The sequence below is a fragment of the Puma concolor genome, chromosome E2, assembly GCF_028749965.1.
Source record: "Puma concolor isolate L17-30 chromosome E2, mPumCon1.1.hap2, whole genome shotgun sequence".
In the NCBI taxonomy this organism is placed as follows: domain Eukaryota; kingdom Metazoa; phylum Chordata; class Mammalia; order Carnivora; family Felidae; genus Puma; species Puma concolor.
Genome location: NC_141681.1, coordinates 5,515,023 through 5,536,549, shown reverse-complemented (window position 1 = coordinate 5,536,549; position 21,527 = coordinate 5,515,023). Strand labels below are relative to the sequence as shown.

The following is a 21,527-nucleotide window of genomic DNA, read 5'->3' as shown; positions in this document are numbered from 1 at the left end:
TATTTATTTTTGAGAGAGAGGCAGAGAGAGAGGGAGACACAGAATTTGAAGCAGGCTCCAGGCTCTGAGCCGTCAGCACAGAGACCAATGTGGGGTTTGATCTCAGGAACCAAACTGTGAGATCATGACCTGAGCCAAAGTCAGACATGTAACCTACTGAGCCACCCAGGTGCCCCTACACTTTGTTTTTAGTTGTGTCTCTTACCAATAAGATATATAGATGATGTATAGATATGTAGCTACATAAATTATACATACATACACACACACACACACACACACACACACACATCTGGTGTCTAAATAATGGAATCTATCAGGAAAATCAGTATTTTTTGGCTAAAGTGGAAATCCTATTTGGTCAGGATTCTGAGTAAAACAAAATACTCACGAACAGAGGTATCCCAGACCAGCTGCCTGAACTTACAGCTGTACTTACAAGGTCTGCAGTACCTTCTGTGAATGTAGGTGCCTTTCTCTGGAAGCAGGACCATGGCCTTCACCAAACTCCCAAAGGAGGACCCACCTCCCATTCCATTTAAAATCCACTGCCAGGAATGGTCCGTCTCTCAGGGGCCTTTCTATCTTCTAACCTATGAAGACGGGAGCCCCAGCAACCACAGGTGACCCCTCCAGAGGATGAATGTCCTCTGATCCTTAAAGAAGCTACCCTGAGAACATGGCCCATGGGCTCCTGGCAGAGGGGGGCTTCAAGGAAGAGGAATCACAGTTCTAGCTCCACATCCTGGGAGTTTTGCTCAAATTGAAGCTTTTTCCCTACTGAGATCGAAAATCCACAGGAGAGGATTTCTCACCCATGCTTTGGGGCTGACATTTGGTCCTGCTGAGTAGGCCGCTGGGGACTGACGATGGCCAGTAGAAAGGGATGAGAAGGGGAGGGAGATTTTTGCCAAAACCCAGAAGCTTCCATATTTGCGGGGCCCCTGGAGCTATCTCCTAATGCCTTCTCATCCATTCTACCAAATGATGGCACTTCATCATGGTATACTCAGAGTGGAATATATTCATGATATATTCAGAGAGGAAAAAAATATAATGGATTCTTCTGAGATGCTCACTTATTCAATAAAAAAAAAAAGAAAAATAATTTTCCAATTAAGAAATTCTACCAAAGACAAGCTGACAGTGGAAAGCCAAGCTCAAAGTAATTACACATTTCTTTTTTGTTTTTAACGTTTATTTATTTTTGAGGCAGAGAGAGACAGAGCATGAACAGGGGAGGGGCAGAGAGAGAAGGAGACACAGAATCGGAAACAGGCTCCAGGCTCTGAGCGGTCAGCACAGAGCCTGACGCGGGGCTCGAACTCACGGACCGTGACATCATGACCTGAGCTGAAGTCAAACACTTAGCCAACCGAGCCACCCAGGCGCCCCATTTCTTTTGAATTCTCGATCCAACCAAAGTTGGTGGTGTGCCACCATGAGAAGTTGCCATCCTTCTGCTGGTGACTGACGTTTGTGTTTCGACGTTAGCAGCTATTTATTGGAATGCTTATTCTAAAACTCTCCCTGGGTGTCGATATATTTACATTTCCACCAGCCCTGCTAAAAAGTCTCTATTGTCACTTCTTGACTCACTGCCCGGCTTCCTTCCAGCTGGTTCTTCCATAGTGGAAGGCTCTCAGAGAGAAGTCATCAGTCTCCTTCTCCTTGCAAAATCCCGTGGCTTCTCTCTACCCCTTATCCTCTGGGGCGTCACGACACATTTCGCTGCCGTCCGTTGCCTCCTCTTCCAATTTACGTCCCCTCTGTCTTCTGCAAGCCACCAGCCGCTCGTTAAACTCCGGGGTTTCCTCACCCTTCACCCCTTGGCCATTCTGCCCTGTCACGTCGCGTTGCCTGATGGGCTAGGGCTATTTCAAAGCCTCTCTGCTGACAAGTCCTCCATCGCTACCCAGCGCTGGCGTGTCTCCTAAGCTCTGTGCGCTTTTACACGGGCGCACTGAATTTGAGGGGCTGTTCGCCCAATCAGAGCTGAACTCACGTCTCTGCGCTCCCCACTACCTTCCGCTTTTCTGCGAGCAGCCTCATCTGAGTGCATGATCACCAAGACGTCTCTTTCTTTCTTCCTTTTTCAATGCTTACTTATTTACTTCTGGGAGAGAGCATGAGTGGGGGGCCGCAGAGAGAGAGGGAGAGGGAGCATCCCAAGCAGGCTCCACGCTGTCGGCACAGCACCCAATGCGAGGCTCAAACTCAACAAACCGTGAGATCGTGACCTGAACTGAAATCGCGAGTTGGACACTTAACTGACTGAGCCACCCAGGCGCCCAAAAAGACGTTTCTTTCTTATTCCAACTCGCCCACATTGTGACATCATGACCACCTATCGCTGGTCTCCCTGCCTCCAACATCCAACATCTCCTGCCAGTATCACGTGTGTTTCCATAAATCAGGGCAGATGTTCTGCCGTCTCTCTGAAAAACCTCCGGTGACTTCGTGTGGTCAAGGCCCCCTGTCCTGCCAGACACGCTCAGCCTCATCTCCTTGCCATCTTGCCATGTGCTCTGCACTAGGGTGCGGCCCGTGATGGCACCGGATGACTTTGCATGTATCCACATGGACCAGCAGGCTTGTAGGAACTGCTATTTCTCACCTGCCTCCCTGGGTCCCCTGGGAGGCTGTCACCAGACAGCTTGCCATCTCCTTCTGGGTTGATGAGAGATTAGGCTTCCTGCCTGCCCTTGTTAGGGCACAGCTGCAGGCTACAAACTGCTGGGAAGCAGCTTGCCAGTGGCTCCAGGTTGTAGTCACCTGGTCCCTTTGGCTTAAAGACACCTGCGCAGGGGCCACCTCTGCCTGCTCGCCCTTTTACTGTCTAGCTGATGGCGGAATAACCTGCCTGATTCTAAAAAGGTCTCATCATTTCCTTACCGGCGGAATCTGTCAGACCATGCCTTGCCTTGCACGTGATACCTGTACCCTGAGCTCAAATGTTCACCACCCTTCGAACCCCCGCATGATTCATAACTCGACTTTAATCTTACTGTGCATTTCAAGAAATAAACACAGTAGGAAGTAAAATAACACTGGGCTTTTTAAGTACAACTGAGGATAGGAAAAATTAAACCGAGCCCGACAATTTAGGTTGGTAATAGTGCATAAAATTCGAGTACCATATTTGACGGGGGCGCCAAATCCTTTTTGGAATAGGGCAAATCCATACGCTTACGATGTGTGGCCTGCCAATTTCGATCTAACCTTTCTCACAGAAATTAGGAACTATTAACGAATGGTTTGTCCCAAGACAAAATCTCTAATGCATAGCTGATTAAAAATAAATTTAGGAAAAAGGAAGTAAAGTCACTCTGAGTCTTACTGAAATGAAACATTCTTTTCTTTGAGTGAAAGACACTATCACCTGGGTAATTAGAATGGCTTTTTAAAAATAATGTTCCCTCCAGTAAAAAACGTGGAAGTCGCGGAAATATTGAAAACGCAAGGCCTTAAAAATAAGACCCAAAGATTATATTACGGTCGCTTCATCTGTCCCAGTAGCCAGCTAGTGACTTTGTTTCTCGTCACTAACCTGACTTTCTAAATCTGTCCTATGCTGGCAGGCCACCCAGGCCAGCCCCCCAGACCCATTTCACCCACAGAGGAAAACCCCAGATTAGCTCCTTCTCTCTCCAGTCAACTGGCCAGTCAAGGCAGAACTATTCCATACGTGCAAAACACAGCCTCCTCTCATGGGACCTCCATCCTCCCCTGTCCCAACAGCACATGTGAATACTCGGGTATTTAGATAAAGCTTTCATTTGGTAAGTGAGGACAGGTCCCATTTGCTATCTCCATTCTTTGCCTCTAATTTGTAATTATGGCTAGTGTGCTAAAGAATTGATGTATTTTTATTTTTTTTAATGTTTATTTATTTTGAAAGAGAGAGAATGCAAATGGGTTAGGGGCAGAGAGAGAGGGAGACACAGAATCCGAAGCAGGCTCAGGCTCCGAGCTGTCAGCACAGAGCCCGACGCGGGGCTCGACCTCCCAGACTGCGAGGTCATGACCTGAGCCGAAGTTGGACGCTCAACTGACTGACTGAGCCACCCAGGCGCCCCCGTGTGCTAAAGAATTTAAATCGGAGGTTTTATATATGAGAAAAGGCTTTTAACCACTCGACTTTATACAGATGCATAAGCTATTGTCTTCAGTCCTGTTCGAAACCTGTTAGCAGGTGGCCAGCACACTGGAGGAAAGCAGGTGACAGAGGTCTCTTGCAGCAGCTCCCTGCTAACACCTTCACTCTCTGCCCCGTAGGCAACCCTCCCGCTACAGGCACCGGGACTTTGCTGATCACTCTGGAGGATGTCAACGACAACGCCCCCTTCATCTACCCCACGGTGGCTGAAGTCTGTGATGATGCCAAAAACCTCAGCGTAGTCATTTTGGGAGCATCAGATAAGGACCTTCACCCAAATACAGACCCTTTCAAATTTGAGATCCACAAACAAGCCGTTCCTGACAAAGTCTGGAAGATCTCCAAGATCAACAGTAAGTCCAGTTACACATTCTGTAGCTGCTCCTTGGGCTTTGAAGCCTGGCTTCCCCAGCCTGCCTCCCTTCCCCAGACTCTTGCTCCCTCCTACTCGCTCCTGGTCTCGAGGGGTTGATTTCAAGTGATTCACACCCTGTCGGTGCTGACAGTTTCCCCACCAGCAGATGAACACAATCTGCACAAATACATATCGGTTTCTTAAAAATGCAAGCATCAGAGTTTTCTCTTTTGTTTCTTTTCTTATCTCTTCTGTACTCTACATGCTGTATTGTATACCCTATACCATACGCCCTATACTGTAAGTGATTTCATCTCCGATCATGATCTCACAGTCAGTGAGTTCGAGCCCTGTGTCAGGCTCTGTGCTGACAGCCCAGAGCCTGGAGCCTGCTTCAGATTCTGTGTCTCCCTCTCGGTCTGTCTGTCTCTCTCTCTCTCTCTCTGTCTCAAAATAATAAATAAACATTAAAAAAATGTAAAGAGTCTCAGCCTCTGACCCTCCATCGTCCACTTTACACTGCAGACCTCCTCAAAATTACCTTCGTCTTTGCAACAACCGTGGCTTACACGTTCCACCGCGATATCACCGCCCAGCCGTCCTGTCCCTCGCTTATGACACATGCAAGCCCCGTCCCTTCTACCAGTCTTTCCGTGTGGGAAGGCAGAATTCGGAACTTGGCCCAACATGTCCCATCTGCCTTCCTAAGGCCGCAACACCAGGGTGCTGACCGAGGTACATTCCCCGTATCCACATCACCGCGCCCACTTCCCTCCCCGGGGCAAATGTGAGCTCACTACCGAGTTCCCCTGGTTGTGCAATGAAGTAAAAAACCAGGATCCATGCATGTGACCCACACTCTGTCTCCGGTAGTGAACTTCTCCTGCAGCTGACCCAGCCAGGGTACCCTCCTCATCCACCAGCGGTAGACTTTTCGAGAGGGATGGGGAATTACGCATTTCATTAACTTCTGGAAATGTACAGTTGCGCATAAAATTTTCTATTAAAACATCTCATATGTATTGAATGGCCTTATCTCATATCTCATTTTATTAGTGCCTTCCTTTTGTTACTGATTCCATTTGCCTGTTTGTCTATTTTATTGCTTTTTTAAGGAATGAGTTCTGTTACACTGATTATTTTTTTTTTCAACATTTATTTATTTTTGGGACAGAGAGAGACAGAGCATGAACAGGGGAGGGGCAGAGAGAGAGGGAGACACAGAATCGGAAACAGGCTCCAGGCTCTGAGCCATCAGCCCAGAGCCCGACGCGGGGCTCGAACTCACGGACCGCGAGACCGCGAGATCGTGACCTGGCTGAAGTCGGACGCTTAACCGACTGCACCACCCAGGCGCCCCTACACTGATTATTTTTAATTAAAACAACCGTTCTCTTGTTTGAGGGGCTGATGCTTCCTTTGCTAGTTTTTGTGGCTGTAGCGGATTTAAATAACCATCACCAGCTCTTTCCAGAAAGTTCCAGCTGGAACTTCTTCGAGTGTCTCGTCCACTCGAGGGAGATGGGAGAATGTTCCTTTCGTTATCCTGCCACCTCACTGGGGTGACTGTGTACATCGGTTATTTCTGCTGCTTCTCCTTCCTGTCAGGATGACACTTCATCTGTTTCTGCTTCCGTGTCATTGCTCAGTCTTCCTCATGGTTTTATTTACGAGATGAAGTCTTCTCAGTCCTTTCCCTTGTCCTAGTTTTTTTTTTTAATACCTAACACCGTTCATGCCCAGAAAGAGGCAGTCAAAAAAAATTTTGTGTGTACATATATATAATATATATGTTACATATATATTATATATAACATACATATAATATATACAACATACATATATATAGCATACATATGATAAATGTTATATATTATACATATGTTATATATATGTTATATATTTTTTTTTTTTTTTTTTTTTTATATGTTATATATTTTTATATATATGTTACATAAAATATATATGTCATATATGTTATATATAAATGTTATATATGTTTTATATATATGTTATATATATAAATTTTATATATATGTTATATATATGTTATATATATGTTATATATGTTATATATGTTGTATTTTATATGTGTTCTAATAAATTTTATATATTTTTAGATATGTTGTATATAATATATATGTTATATATATTATATATGTGTGTGTTATATATAATATATATGTGTGTAATATACATATATCCCCAGTCATCTGACTGACTTGAAAAGAGAATAGTCCGAGGCTAAAAACAGTGGCCATGTGGGGTGGCCATTTTTGCATGCTGCCCAAGGCCTGCCTCATAGCACATATTCCCACTAAACAAGGGCCTAAAGTTCAGTCCCTGTGCTGGGGTTATGCTGCGGGCTCCCACCCAAATCCAGAGCTATGGCTGAGGACTAATAAAGACGTAGACTATAGGGGCGCCTGGGTGGCGCAGTCGGTTAAGCGTCCGACTTCAGCCAGGTCACGATCTCGCGGTCCGTGAGTTCGAGCCCCGCGTCGGGCTCTGGGCTGATGGCTCAGAGCCTGGAGCCTGTTTCCGATTCTGTGTCTCCCTCTCTCTCTGCCCCTCCCCCATTCATGCTCTGTCTCTCTCTGTCCCAAAAATAAACGTTGAAAAAAAAAATTTTTTTTTAAAAAGACGTAGACTATAGAACCCCAGGGCAATACATGTGGGTCCTGCCCACATTTAGAGTGAATGGATAGTTTGGGTTTGGGTAGTTTTGGGGTTTTTTTGTTTTGTTTTGGGGGGTTTTTTTGGTCTAAGAATTTATTTTGATTATTTGAACTTGGATTCTTAAGTAAAAATGCTCTGAGCCGATTATTTCTTTTTTTTTTTTTTTTGTCTTTTTTTTCTTTGTTCCAGCTCTATTAGAGTTGAGCTGACAAATAAAAATTGTATATATTTAAGACGTAGGGTGTAATGATGTGAGAGTGGATTTTTACATCAGTTTGTTTAGATGTTGAATGTGATCTTTGCAAAGATGGTTTTATCGGTACCATAAATTTGCAGGGGGCAGTTCTTGGTATGCAGTCAGCTCCATAAAATGGGTCCCTTTGAAACAGAGAATAATAGCACTGAGCCACAGGACTTCTTGGCGGTGGAATGTTCTATGCGACGCTGCCCGACGCTATGGCCACTCGCGACATGCGGTTGCTGGACAATTGAGATGTGGGTGGCACAACTGAAAACCCAAATTTGGATTTTTATTTGCTATTAATGAATTTAAGTTTAAAAAAATTTTTTTAATGTTTATTCATTTTTGAGAGAGATGGAGAGACAGAACGTTAGTAGGGGAGGGACAGAGAGCGAAGGAGACACAGAATCCGAAGCAGGCCCCAGGCGCTGAGCTGTCAGCACAGAGGCCAATGCGGGGCTCAAACCCACGGACTGTGAGATCGTGACCTCAGCTGAAGTTCGACGCTTAACCGACTGAGCCACCCAGGTGCCCAAATGAATTTAAGTTTAAACACTCCCAGGGTTATAAACCAACGTGCAATGCCTGTTTGGTGTGGTTTTAGTCACCAAAACCCGACTCTTTTATTCGGGGAAGTCTAACCCTCTCTCACAAAGGTCCTCTGGTCCCCCACAGATACGCACGCCCTGGTAAGCCTCCTCCAAAACCTGAACAAAGCCAACTACCACCTGCCCATCATGGTGACTGACTCAGGGAAACCGCCCATGACGAACGTCACAGACCTCAGGATACAAGTATGCTCCTGCAAGAACTCCAAAGTGGACTGCAATGCGGCGGGGTCCCTGCACTTCAGCGCGACCTCGGTCCTGCTCGCCTCTCTCTTCAGTTTGGCTTGTAAGTAGCCCGAATCCAGGGCGCACACAAGTACGAAAACACAACTTCCCCCAAGCCACTGCTTCCCGTATATCTGTCAGCATGATTCATCCCAGAGGAAGCATTCGTTCTTGGGTTATGTCCATATAATAGAAAGTATTATATGTAAAAGGGTTCCAGCCACTCCAAAGAAATGTGTGAAGACGCTCAGTGTAACCCACAGACCGGGTGATGGGAAAAACTTCCTGCCAGCGCCACTGAACTTGGGCTAATAAGAATGCGCCGCATTAGGTCTTCGGTCCGGCAGGGCCTCATTCCTCTCTGCAGTGTGCAGAATTCTCTTTTGCAAGGTTAAAGTAGGTATCGTGCCTTTTTAAGAGCAGTCATGAGAATTCATGGATGGAGCCCGGGCCGTAGGAAAGTAGAGAAATGCGTATTGCACACATATTTTCACTGACTGGTGGTAATCTCTGTACTATAATGATGTATTATTTTAAACAAATGAATGGTTTGGCCAAGTAATATAAATGTGAGCATTAAATGAATAGATGCATGTCTCAAATATTTCCTTTGCATGGAATGCTCTCCAACATAAACCTTAGCAATCATTCACATACAGGTAATGCCATTCAGACCCACTTGGGCTCTGGTATTTATATTTGGAGGAAGTTATCAGGTGGTTGTGAATTAGGAACTTGAGAAATTGATGGTTAGGGAAAAAAGCCCCAGAAGTTACTACATCCTGGTGACAGTGGTTAAGTGGGGTCAACAGGAAGTTACACATTCCAACATCAGACATTTACTCTGTATAAAGCTCTGTGCTGAGCCAGCATCCTGGAGGGAGAACCAAGGAGAACATCTTACAATGAGAAGTGTCTCATTGGATGGATGGATGGATGGATGGATAGATGGATGGATGGATGGATGGATGGATGGATGGATGGATATATGGATGGATGGACGGATGGATGGATGGAAGGAAGGAAGGAAGGAAGGAAGGAAGGAAGGAAGGAAGGATAGATGGAAGAAAATATATTCTCTTTCTTTTCTTCTTTCTTCTTCCTTTTTATTCAAGAAATAAAATATTATAGGTAAAGGTGAAATTCCCTTTTTTTCTCCCCAGTTTCGTTTCCTATTCTCTCTCCCCAGAGAAAATACTATCTTGACTTAGAGTGTGTCCAGATGTTAGTTTATACATTTACTACACACACACACACACACACCCCACTTATAGTTCTATTTTGTGCAGTTTGTAAAACCTTATGTAATTCATATTATACTGAGCACGATGTTCTGTGACTTGCTTTTGTTCCTCCCCACATTACCTTTCCAAGATCGATCTACGTTAGTCTCGTTTGGGGGTTGGCACACTTTTACCCCAAAGGGCTGGGCGGCAAATATTTTGGGCTCTGTGGACCACATCAGATCTTTGTCACTTACTCTTTTGTTTGTTACCACTTTTTAAAAGAGTGAAAAACATTTTTCAGAGCTTATTTATTTTGAGAGACAGAGCGTCACAGAAGGGGCAGAGAGAGAGAGCACGTGCACGCATCAGAGGTGCAGAGAGAGGCAGAGAAAGAACATCCCAAGCAGGTTCCACAGTGTCCACCCAGAGCCCAACATGGGGCTCAAACCCACAAGCCACGAGATCGTGACCGCAGCCAAAACCAAGAGTCCACCGCTTACCCAACTGAGCCAGCCAGGCACAACAAAAGTTTGAGACACAGTCTCAGCTCGAGAGCCACACAAACACACTGTGGCCCAACGGCCATAGTCACCCCTGCCCTAGTGCATTCATTCCAACTGCTAGACAGGATCCGTCGGATGAATCCTGTGGAGCGTACTCCTCAATCAGCAGACACACGATGATTATTTACGGTGCCCTTCGACGATCGACGCTATTGCAGTAACCTGGAATCTGTTTTCCACCAGCTTCTCAAGGGAGTGCTAGGCAGACAGCAAGCCCCGCGCTGGGTCTGGTTTCGAGGCAGAATTGGAACTCACATCTAGCAGAGCCTGGATAAACTAGCAAGGAGTAGTTCGCGTTTGATCGTAAAGAAAAAAGTGTTGTGTGGGTGCATGTGGGTGTGTACACAGAGAGGAGAGAAAATAATTGAGTGGCCACTCACACACATCACCCACCATAAACCCAGTTACACGACAGCAAAGCCTGACTCTCGATGACGTTGCTTTGAAGAACCAAGGCACATGGCAGGATGCTGTTCACTCATCAGCTACTCTAGACTGCCAGGGGGGTTTTAAAATGGAGACTTCCGGGGTGCCTGGGGGGCTCAGTTGGTTAAGTGTCCGACTTCAGCTCAGGTCATGATCTCACGGTTCGTGAGTTTGAGCCCCACGTCGGGCTCTGTGCTGACAGCTCTGAGCCTGGAGCCTGCTTCGGATTCCGTGCCTCTCCCTGACTTGTGCTCTGTCTCTCTCTCAAAAATAAAATAAATGTTTAAAAAAATGTTTTGGAGCAATCCTAAAATTTGTATGGAACCACAAAAGACCCCGAATAGCCAAAGTAACATTGAAGAAGACCAAAGTGGGAGGCATCACAATCCCAGACTTCAGCCTCAGCTACAAAGCTGTAACCATCAAGACAGCATGATATTGGCACAACAACAGACACATAGACCAATGGAATAGAATAGAAACCCCAGAACTAGACCCACAAGAGTATGGCCAACGAATCTTTGACAAAGCAGAAAAGAATATCCAGTGGAAAAAAGACGATCTCTTTAACAAATGGTGCTGGGAGAGCTGAACAGCAACATGAAGAAGAATGAAACTAGACCACTTTCTTACACCATTCACAAAAATAAACTCAAAATGGATGAAGGACCTGAATGTGAGACAGGAAACCATCAAAACCCTAGAGGAGAAAGCAGGAAAAAACATCTCTGACCTCAGTCTCAGCAATTTCTTACTTGACACATCTCCAAAGACAAGGGAATTAAAAGCAAAAATGAACTACTGGGACCTCATGAAGATAAAAAGCTTCTGCACTGCAAAGGAAACAATCAACAAAACTAAAAGGCAACCCACGGAATGGGAAAAGATATTTGCAAATGACATATCGGACAAAGGGCTAGTATCCAAAATCCATAAAGAACTCACCAAACTCCACACCCAAAAAACAAATAATCCAGTGAAGAAATGGGCAGAAAACATCAACAGACACTTCTCTAAAGAAGACATCCGGAGGGCCAACAGGCACATGAAAAGATGCTCAAGTCGCTCCTCATCAGGGAAATACAAATCAAAACCACACTCAGATACCACCTCACGCCAGTCAGAGTGGCCAAAATGAACAAATCAGGAGACTATAGATGCTGGAGAGGATGTGGAGAAACGGGAACCCTCTTGCACTGTTGGTGGGAATGCAAACTGGTGCAGCCGCTCTGGAAAACAGTGTGGAGATTCCTCAAAAAATTAAAACTAGATCTACCCCATGACCCAGAAATAGCACTGCTAGGAATTTACCCAAGAGATACAGGAGTGCTGAGGCATAGGGGCACTTGTACCCCAATATTTACAGCAGCACTTTCAACAATAGCTAAATTATGGAAAGAGCCTAAATGTCCATCAACTGACGAATGGATAAAGAAGATGTGGTTTATATATACAATGGAATACTACATTGCAATGAGAAAGAATGAAATCTGGCCTTTTGTACCACGTGGATGGAACTGGAGAGTGTGATGCTAAGTGAAATAAGTCATACAGAGAAAGACAGATACCATATGTTTTCACTCTTATGTGGATCCTGAGGAACTTAACAGAAGACCATGGGGTTAGGGGAAGGGGGAGAAAAAGGGGGGGGGAGGAATCCCGACATTGTGCAGAGTGTGTGGGAATTGTCCAGCTACACGATGCTATTGGAGGGGGGGACTCAACCTTCTGGGGCCCCAGGAACTCTGACAGGCGCCTTATTCCAGCCACCGCCGCTTCCTGCTGCAGTGAAGGGGCAGCTCGGAGTGTGGACCAAACACGAGAGCAAGCTGATGGCACATCATCCCAAAAGACGAGGAATCGCTTAGGTGAGTTGTGAGGCCGGCACCTATATTCGGATGCTGTGTGTGCAGCTCGGTTTTTTGTTGGGAATAGGGGGTCAGATGCAGGAACTTTGGGGGGGTTCATACTCTGGTGACAATGGAGTATGACAGCGACAAGGATGAGAGCCACGTGCAGTGAGCCCTTTACGCTCTGGAAAACCCGCTGCCTTCTCATGAACGGCCGCTTGTGAAAGACGATGCGAGGAGGGCACTCTGCCGTGGGGCACAGATCACACGTGCAGGTGCCCTCCGATCTGAGGACGGCGTCACAGTCAATCAGGAGGTGGCGGTCATCACCACCAAGGGGAAGCAGCCTGCACGGCTATGCATCAGTGGCCGCAGCAGGGATCTCTGCCCGTGACTGTGACACAGCAGCCAAGGTCGAGAGAGTCATCATGGAGAGAGACACCGGCCCTTAGAAGTGGGGTTTAGGTCCAACGGCGGGTCAGAAGAGCCTGATGGTCAAACAGGGCCTTCTGGATAAGCACGGCAGGCCCGCGGGGAGCACGCCTGCCACCTGGAAGCGGGAGCACATGGACCACAGTGAGTCCGCAGAGAGAGGTGCGGGGCAAAGCAGTAAAAGCCCCACGAGGAGGGCCGCCTGGGTGGCTCAGCCGGTTAAGCGTCTGACTCTTGATTTCTGCTCAGGTCATGATCTCAGGCCTCATGGGTTCAAGCCCCATGTCAGGCTGTGTGCTGACAGCTCAGAGCCTGGAGCCTGCCTTGGGTTCTGTGTCTCCCTCTCTCTCTCTGTACCTCCTTTGCTCGCACTCTGTCTCTCAGAAATGAACATTAAAAAAAACTTTTCTTAAAAAACATAAAATGGAGACTTCCTACCTGTGCTTGTTGAAATACACATTCCCAGGCCCATCCAGCCTGTGGAACCCACATCCAAGGTGACAGTGGCCTCCACACAGACCTAGTGTGTGCATATATTTACACAAATTTTTAATACTAAATACACGTGCCTGCTACTCCCAATCCATATATGAAAATCAGTACAACTTAACCTATTTGTGTAGGTTAAAAGGAATATAAATAATGGGGCAGTACTTTCTTCTTATCAACAAGGAATTTTCCCGGGCCCCCTACTTCAGAAACTCAAGGCCTACAGAGGCCATTGGTGAGCAGGTCCCCAAAGATTGCCCACTTCTCTCTCAGCTGACCGCTAGGATCACAACAACTCCAAGGCAGAATTGCCAGGTAACTCCTAAGAAACTCACATTCATTTTTTAAAAAATTTTTTGAATGTTTATTTATTTTTGAGAGAGAGACAGAGTGCAAGCAGGGGAAGGGCAGAGAGAGAGGGAGACACAGAATCCGAAGCAGGCTCCAGGCTCCGAGCTGTCAGCACAGAGCCCAATGTGGGGCTCTAATCCATGAACTGTGACATCGTGACCTGAGCCGAAGTCCGACGCTCAACCGACGGAGCCACCCAGGTGCCCCAGAACTCATGTTCATTTTATACCCAAAACAGTGTCATCGAGAAAAGACAGATGCGTGCGTACTATGAAATGTCAGGTGTGCTGTTTGTTCTCACAAAAAGAGCCGTCCTACCTCGCAGCACTCAGCCTCCCCACTGTCGGTGAGGCCCCTGGAGGTAACGTCAAAATCATCCTCAGAAGGGAGCTCTGAATCTTTCTCCACAGCTGGAAAGGTACTCGGTTAGCCCTCTGATGTTTTGCACAACCCGGGTAGTATCAGCCCAAAAAAGAGTCAAGAACAGGTATTAATGCTCACCTGCTTGACTTCAGAAAGAATCTCCATCTGTCCCTATATTAAAGGCATAAGGTTATTTAATACTGTTCACTTAATTAGAGCCTGCCAAATATAATGGTTCTTGTGGTATTATATACCTAGCCGGAGAGGTTCTTCCTGACAAGGACTTTGCTAATAAGATGTCTGAGGAGCTGGGTTAGAGCTAGCAGGAATAAGTAACCGTGGGGCGTGCCACTCTTTCGTAAGAGCAGAACTCAAAGTGGCCAACCCACCTGTGTAGATATTAACATGATACTGACGAGAGACTGCACAGAAATGGGCCTAAAACACTAAGTTAGGTGGAGGTGGTGGGGGAGTGGTGTTTACAAGCACTCAACTAGATTATAAAGTGCAAGGGTAATAACTTCCTGCCTCAGCCATAGTCCTTGAAAGAATTTCGGGATCTGGTAGACTCTGCTTGATGTTTCTTTGAATCAGGAGTCGGCAAATTACTGTCCAAGGGTCAAACGTGGCCCAATTCCTGTTTTTGTAAATAAAGTTTTATTGGAACACAGCCATAGCTGTTCACTTACACGTTGCCTGCCTGCTGCTGCAACACGGCAGAGTTGAGCAGGTGCCACAGAGGCTGTGTGGCCTGCAGAGTGGAGATATTTACCATCTGGCCCCTTACAGGAAAAGTGTGCGAACACCTCCATTACAGTATTGCTCATAAAACTGCAGTGAGCTCATCATACAACATGGCGGGGGATATTTTTTTTTCTCCTCTCCTCAAATAATATTCGGATCCAGGTAGACTAGCATTAACCAAACATCCTGATGTTCCATGGCTTTTTTGTTTCCTTCATTGGCCTAGAGATTTTATAGATGAGAAGGTGCTCTGAAAGTTCCCTGGGTGAGTAAGCAGTGAGGCCAGCTTCCACCATTAGACCGCCTCCTCATGGAAGAAAAGTAATGAAAACATTTCACCTTGTTATGATACCATAGAAGGCTTTATCGCAACGAGAAGTGAACCGAGAGGTCTGCACTTTCGTCTTTGACGGCTAAAACTGAAGGAAATAAAACTAATGACATTGAAAGTAGTAAAAAATGTAAATGAAATTAATTTTACTGCCAATTTTGTTGTTGAAGGTATCTGTTGATGGCACCGAAGAGATGCTTAAATGTTCCCCCAGGACCCTCCCGATGAGGCAAGCTTGCGTCTCTACTAGCCTATGTCTGGGGGGCAGTTCGCAGGGCTCTGTGTCTTGTGCCACAGGCAACTCCAGGGAAGCATATCATCCTCAAAGCCTTTTGAACATTGTTTTAGGCTTAATTAATCAGCAATAGCAAGAACATAAAAAGACAGTTCAGGTGAACCATATTAGCAAGTACCAAAATGAAATGTCTCTTCTTTGGCAAGGAGGGGGAATTGAACTGTAATCTCGATCACAGTGAAGAAGTTGAAAGACGTGACCAAGATGAGCAAAACAGCCACTGACAATACTTTTCATTCTAATGCTTTGTGTTAAAGTGTTCCTTGGATTCTATAAAATCCTTGGATTCTATAAAATTCTATAGAATCCTTGGATTCTATAAAATTCTATAGAATCCTTGGATTCTATAAAATTCACCCATTTTAAGGGTACAGTTGGATAAGTTTTGGTGTAGCCACACCAACAACCAAGGTCCGCTGGCTTCTTTATGCCCTTTGTTCTTGATCCCCTCCCCTGAATCCAGACCCCCATTGATCTGCCTTCTGAGTGCTTTCTTGCCTTTTCTGGATTTTCTATAAATGGAATCATACAGTCCGTGTCGTTGAGTGCATCAATATTTTGTTCCTTTTTATGGTGACATGTGTTATGGGCAGAGACAGGGCCTGGAGAAACACCAAACCCAGATGAAGCAGGCTGTCCTCTGCCCCCAGGTGGTTCTGAGTCATCTTTGCAGAGGATCTGTGGTCCCTCAAAGTGGTGGGCTCCACGGACAGTGACAGTGGACCTCCTAGGGCTTCTAAGTGCCACCCACAAACAAAGCCAAGAGCTTCACATAAATTGTGTAGACTATCTCATGTAATCAAGTCAACAGCCCTCAGAGGTAGGACCCTTCTGTGACATTCTAAATTCATTTGAACCGTGAGTGGAGACTTGTTTAATTTAGTGAGGTTTAAAAAAAAAAAATTTAATGTTTGTTTATTTTTGAGACACAGAGAGACAGAGAGCAAGCGGGGAAGGGGCAGAAAGAGAGGGAGACAGAATCCGAAGCAGGCTCCAGGCTCTGAGCTGTCAGCACAGACCCCGATGTGGGGCTCGAACTCACGAACCGTGAGATCATGACCTGAGCTGAAGTCAGACGCTTCACTGACTGAGTCACCCAGGTGTTCCTAGTGGGTTTTATTCAGTCAAATTTTTTTTGTCGTCAATGACCAAAATTATTTTAAGTCATGGTACCACACTGGAAAATATTTTTTTTTTAATTTTTTTTTAACGTTTTATTTATTTTTGAGACAGAGAGAGACAGAGCATGAACGGGGGAGGGGCCGAGAGAGAGGGAGACACAGAATCGGAAGCAGGCTCCAGGCTCTGAGCCATCAGCCCAGAGCCCGACGCGGGGCTCGAACTCATGGACCGTGAGATCGTGACCTGAGCTGAAGTCGGCCGCTTAACCGACTGAGCCACCCAGGCACCCCTGGAAAATATTTTTAAATAAAATTCAGGATGCCATTTAATCTGTTCCTTTCGAGTCTTTCTTCAAACGTGGGTGAATCTGCAAATACCATTTGCTGCAGCCTGAGTAACTGGAGTTTAAGATAATGGTGACAAGGACAGTGAAAAAGCCAGCCAAAAAGGGAAATTAAATGAGTTGGGGAGATGCCTAACTGCAAAGAAACTCACCCGTCAAACAATGTAAATATCCCTGGGTGTAGGAAGTAACATCCAAAAACTGCACCCGAATTAGTGTTATTAAAACAGCCTTAACTTTCTCGGTATCATCTTGCTTATATTTGAGTCACATTACAAAGACTTGTATCTGGTTGTAGAGAAGCTGTTTTAAATTTTCCAAGCAGATAAATGATAGGATTCACCTCTGAAAGCAACGGGGTACAGAATTAGGTGTGTTTTATACCCCGGTCAGCTCCTCGGCACGTTTTGAATGAAAGGGCCCAAGCTTTACGGAATTAATCTACTATATTCTAGCCATCGGTTCATTCCCGCAGGAACTACACTTCTGTCGTAGGTTGACCTTTACACATTTTTATTTCTTTGATTATATCATGAGTTTTAGTGGTACCATTCCCCTGTACAAACCCAAGATATTATACTAATAATAAAGCAAAAACAGCAGAGAACCAAGCTCGTGCTATTATCAGGCAGAGGGGAGACCCAGGCTGGTGTACATCTTAGAGAATAACCACAGTTTTGGTGACAACAGTACTCTCGGATGAGACAGTCCAGGCCGTGAAGCTGGAGGAAGGGGTCATGAGCCAAATACAGGGGGGCTTCTGGAAGCCAGAAAGGGCAAGGAAGCGGCTTCTCTGCTGGAGCCCCCAAAAGGAACACAGCTTTGCCAACACCTTGACTCTAGCCCTCTAAGATGCATTTTGGACTTCCGACTTCCAGAACTGTAGGAGACTAAGTTTTGGTATTTCGAGCCACTAAGCTCTAAGCACTAAGTGGTCTTTTGTCACCACAGCCACAGGAGTCATACGCCATGTCTGCAGAACCACTAACAGCTCTCTCATTCTTCTCTGTGACCAAAAATTAATTTCTGGGATGATAATCATCAATCTCTAAGTTACCACGTCAACTTGTCCATAAGACATCCAGGTTCTGGGCTAAGGCGCAAGGGACAGGGCTCAACGTCGCAGAGATCGTCACCGCTGGTCAGTCTGAGATGAAGGGCTTGGCATTGGCGTTTTCAGACAGATCCTGCTTTTTAAGACATAAACCACCAGAGCTATCCCTTCTCTTCCCCAAGGCAGTGCCGTGTTTATGAATGTGTTTATCACCTCTTATCAGCCATTTATCTCACATTTAGCGAAAACGTTTTCAATCAAGTTGCGATATTCCTTGACTTCGCTCTGAATCTCTTCCATTCAGGTCTGTGAGAACTCCTGACATCCGAAGCTTGACTACCACGTTTCCATAGCAACGGGAAAAAGAAAAAGAAAAAGAGAAAAAACAACCATCCAAATCTGAAGATTGCAGTTTACAGCTCTCGAACTTCACAACTAGGCCTCAATTGTTCCAGATTTTTGTTTTCTTTGCGATACCACTGGGTCTGTTCTTCACCATTCTGGCAGAATCTTCCTTTCTCCTTTAATTAGCGGAATCTTCTGAATTTCCCTGAACGTTGAAAAATCATGGCGTATAACTTGACCTTCTGGGAGCAGGGAGCAGGAACAATGACTACTTTTTCTGATGTGTTGCCATGTTGCTAGTCAGCTTTCCACACATACAGCTTCGTCTGTGGGTTAGTATTTGTACATGTGTGAGTATCTGTATGTGTATATACACAGTATTTATAGAGAGAAATTATACAGAAGGAGCCTAGTTTTGATATTGAGAGGTTACACACAAAAAAAGGATGGAAGTGATGCAGCTGCCCCCCCCCCCCCCCCGCCCAGGGCCTCAGCATCAAGCTGGGCATTAGTACAGACCCCAGAGCCGACGCTCCTGCGCGGTCCCGTTCGGTCCGAACACTGCCACGACCAGCCAGGCAGGTCTGCAGAGAGGGAGAGCACAGACAGAAGTCCTTCCTCTCCAGTAAAGGATTGCAATCAATTTTTCACTGCCATCCTATGCCGTGATCCTCAGAAAAAGCAGAGAGGAGCAGAGCAGCAAACTTTACCATCAAACGCCAAGAAAAGGGCTCAAATATTATTTCGTGGGCATCTGTCTGCATTTGTACGTGTCCTGAATCCAGTCCCACCGATTCTTACGAGGACGCGGATCATGGCGGAGAATCTCTCTCTCCCTGATGTACGTACAATTGCACGTCTCATGGTGGGGGTCCTACGTGCACGGGAGGCAGTCAGCAGGAACCGCGTGTATACACATATATGCCCACATGTATAGACATACCTTTATGCACATACACACTGTTTGTTTCATATATACAGGCGTAAAATAGACTAAACAGGTAGTTTTAAAAGTACCCTTTTGTGTGAACCGACTACCGTTGTTTGCAAACCTGAAAATAAAAGATGTTCATTATGTATGAGAAGTAATTGATTTTTATTCTGTGAGCATGTAACACTAAGAGAAAAGCTAGAACCCGTACTAAGATGATCTTCTCGTTGATAAACTGTAGAGAACCATCCAAGCTCACGCCAAATTTTTCTATCAGACAAAACTAGTGACAGCCCGTGGCTTCTTATTAGAGCGCGCCACAAACTAGGGTAAGGTAAGTGTCTTAGCATATTTTAATACAGTTGCTTACTAAAGGTTTTAACCACACGCACACACATGCACACACATGCACACCCACGCTTTCTTACGCAATCTACGTTTGCACCTGTGTTTTTCAGTTCGCCTTCGATAGGAAGTAGGAGTCCTTTGTTGTCTTTATTGTAGTGAAATTATGCAGATAGAGTTCCATATATTGTATTTGTTTCAATAGTAAGTCTTTTTGGAGCATATAGAATGCAGAGATTTTTTTTTTTTCCATTAAAATAAATGGGTATTGGTGGTTAAAATGGCTGGACAGTAGCTCTTCTCTGATTTCTATGTTGTGTCTGATGTTGCCGATACGAGGTCTTGCCTCAGTGCGGGTTCACATTTTTTGACTGGTCATTTGGGGTTCCCCGTACACCTGTTAGTGGAGAGTGCGTCTGTAAAGCCAGAAGCACGCACTCACAGCCTGGGCGACGCACTCATCCTGTCCATCCTATGAACGATTTGAGCATCTTGCAGTCGGCTGTGAAGACGACCACATACTCAGGAGCGAGATCATCCTCACCTTGATGACTGCACGACACGCAGTCACAACCATGCACCTACAGTCCCAGAGCATGGGTATATTTCTCTTGAACGAGCCCGGTGGTCAGTCAGAAGGTGCTACATCCCAAATATGGCAAATAGGTTGTCCACCAGGGGCATGGAGTGGGCCCAGGGGCAGGGGACCCAAGCCTGCACGCTCACACTTTACAAGATTTCCTCTTCGGGCTTTATAGCATGCAGGCTCGTGTCTCCCTGGCAAACCTCCCTTCCGGCTTCCTGCAAGGCAGGGCGAGAATGCTCACGCCGGGAACGAGCCGAGGAGCATCTTCAGACGGCCAGGTGGGCGGCAGCCTGGCCCAGAAGCTACCTAACTAACCATCAGAAAGCTCACCCTCCTTCATGAACCTGGACTATCCCCCGGGAGAAATACGGCTGTCGAGTGGCCCATTCACTGAAACGAACAAGTCTCCTCTCTCAAGCCTCTCCCGCACTTTGCAAATCAAACCCTTGGCTTAACTTGGCTTAGGACACCGGAAAAGAGGAATCAAGTGCATACTTCCTTAGCAAGTAGAATATGCCTTAATTTTCCCCTACTTAAGTACACCCCCTGTCCCCAGAGTTCTCATCAGGACAGACGGATTTCTAGAGTGTAGTTCTTTCTAATCCTTAAAAAAAAAAAAAAAAAAAAAAAAAAAAAAAAAAAAAAGAACAACTCTTTGAAACCAAAGTGGTAGCATTTCCTGAACTGCAGAATGTTTTCTAACTTGCTAGAACACATTTACATTGTTCATTGAAATCAAAGCATTATCTCATTATTACCAATGCATTTTATTTTAGTCTGAGTTATTAAAAACCAAAAAAGTAAAAGCCAGAAATTGCTTTTCTCGATCGCTGAGCACAAAACCAAGGATTTTATTTCCGCTGAGTGGACAGTCACACTTTCTCCACTGTTTTATTAATACATCAACCACCTTGATTAAAAATCTTTCCTCCCCGCTTTACACACGATAACTTATTTCTGATAATTTGTTTCAACAAAAACACCGACCATTTTCTAGTTTCGAAAAAAGTTACTTTCAACACTGCCTCTTCCTCCAAATGCACATCGTTTCACATGGACGTACCTGCCGTGACTCTTGGCTTGCCCAAGGTAAGTGGCCTCAGAACGAGAACCCAGCCTGTTTTGCTCCGGGGCACCTGTGGTTCCCACTCGGCCACAGCGCCCCTCCCAACCGTGCAGTAAAACCACACAAAGTGTCTCCCTCAGACCAGAAAACCCTAGTCTGAAGCCTCAGTTAGCAGGGCTATCCATCCAGACCGAGCAAATAGACCTGCTGCTACTTCTTAGTTTTAAGAGCTTTCGGTCAAGAACTGTGAACACCATTCTCAATTCATACTAAAGCTTAGAAATGTCTACTGCGCAAGATAGACTCTTCTTCAGTATTCCCTCCTTTCCCTCCCATGGCTTGTGTGAAGGTACATGAGGGACTCCCACAAGGTTAATTAGATATCTCAGGTAGCCCAA

At 45.6% G+C, this 21,527-nt stretch overlaps 2 protein-coding genes across 2 annotated transcripts in view; both read left to right on the top strand.

Moving 5' to 3' along the window:
- The window catches only part of CDH13 (cadherin 13), a 1,039,261-nt gene extending 1,019,981 nt beyond the window's left edge, over nucleotides 1–19,280 (top strand). Inside the window, exons 12-14 of the mRNA XM_086688815.1 lie at nucleotides 4,279–4,512; nucleotides 8,110–8,328; nucleotides 18,161–19,280. Of these exons, the coding sequence (XP_086544941.1) occupies nucleotides 4,279–4,512; nucleotides 8,110–8,328; nucleotides 18,161–18,168 (461 nt within the window). The 3' untranslated portion in view covers nucleotides 18,169–19,280. The remainder of the gene's footprint in view (nucleotides 1–4,278; nucleotides 4,513–8,109; nucleotides 8,329–18,160) is intronic.
- On the top strand, nucleotides 10,132–16,529 carry DKC1 (dyskerin pseudouridine synthase 1). The gene is given in 6 exon segments (XM_086689064.1): nucleotides 10,132–10,147; nucleotides 12,156–12,190; nucleotides 12,192–12,436; nucleotides 12,438–12,677; nucleotides 12,679–15,595; nucleotides 15,670–16,529. Coding segments are annotated over 5 exon segments (1,035 nt in total). The 3' UTR covers nucleotides 13,178–15,595; nucleotides 15,670–16,529.
- Nucleotides 19,281–21,527: the final 2,247 nt, after the last annotated feature.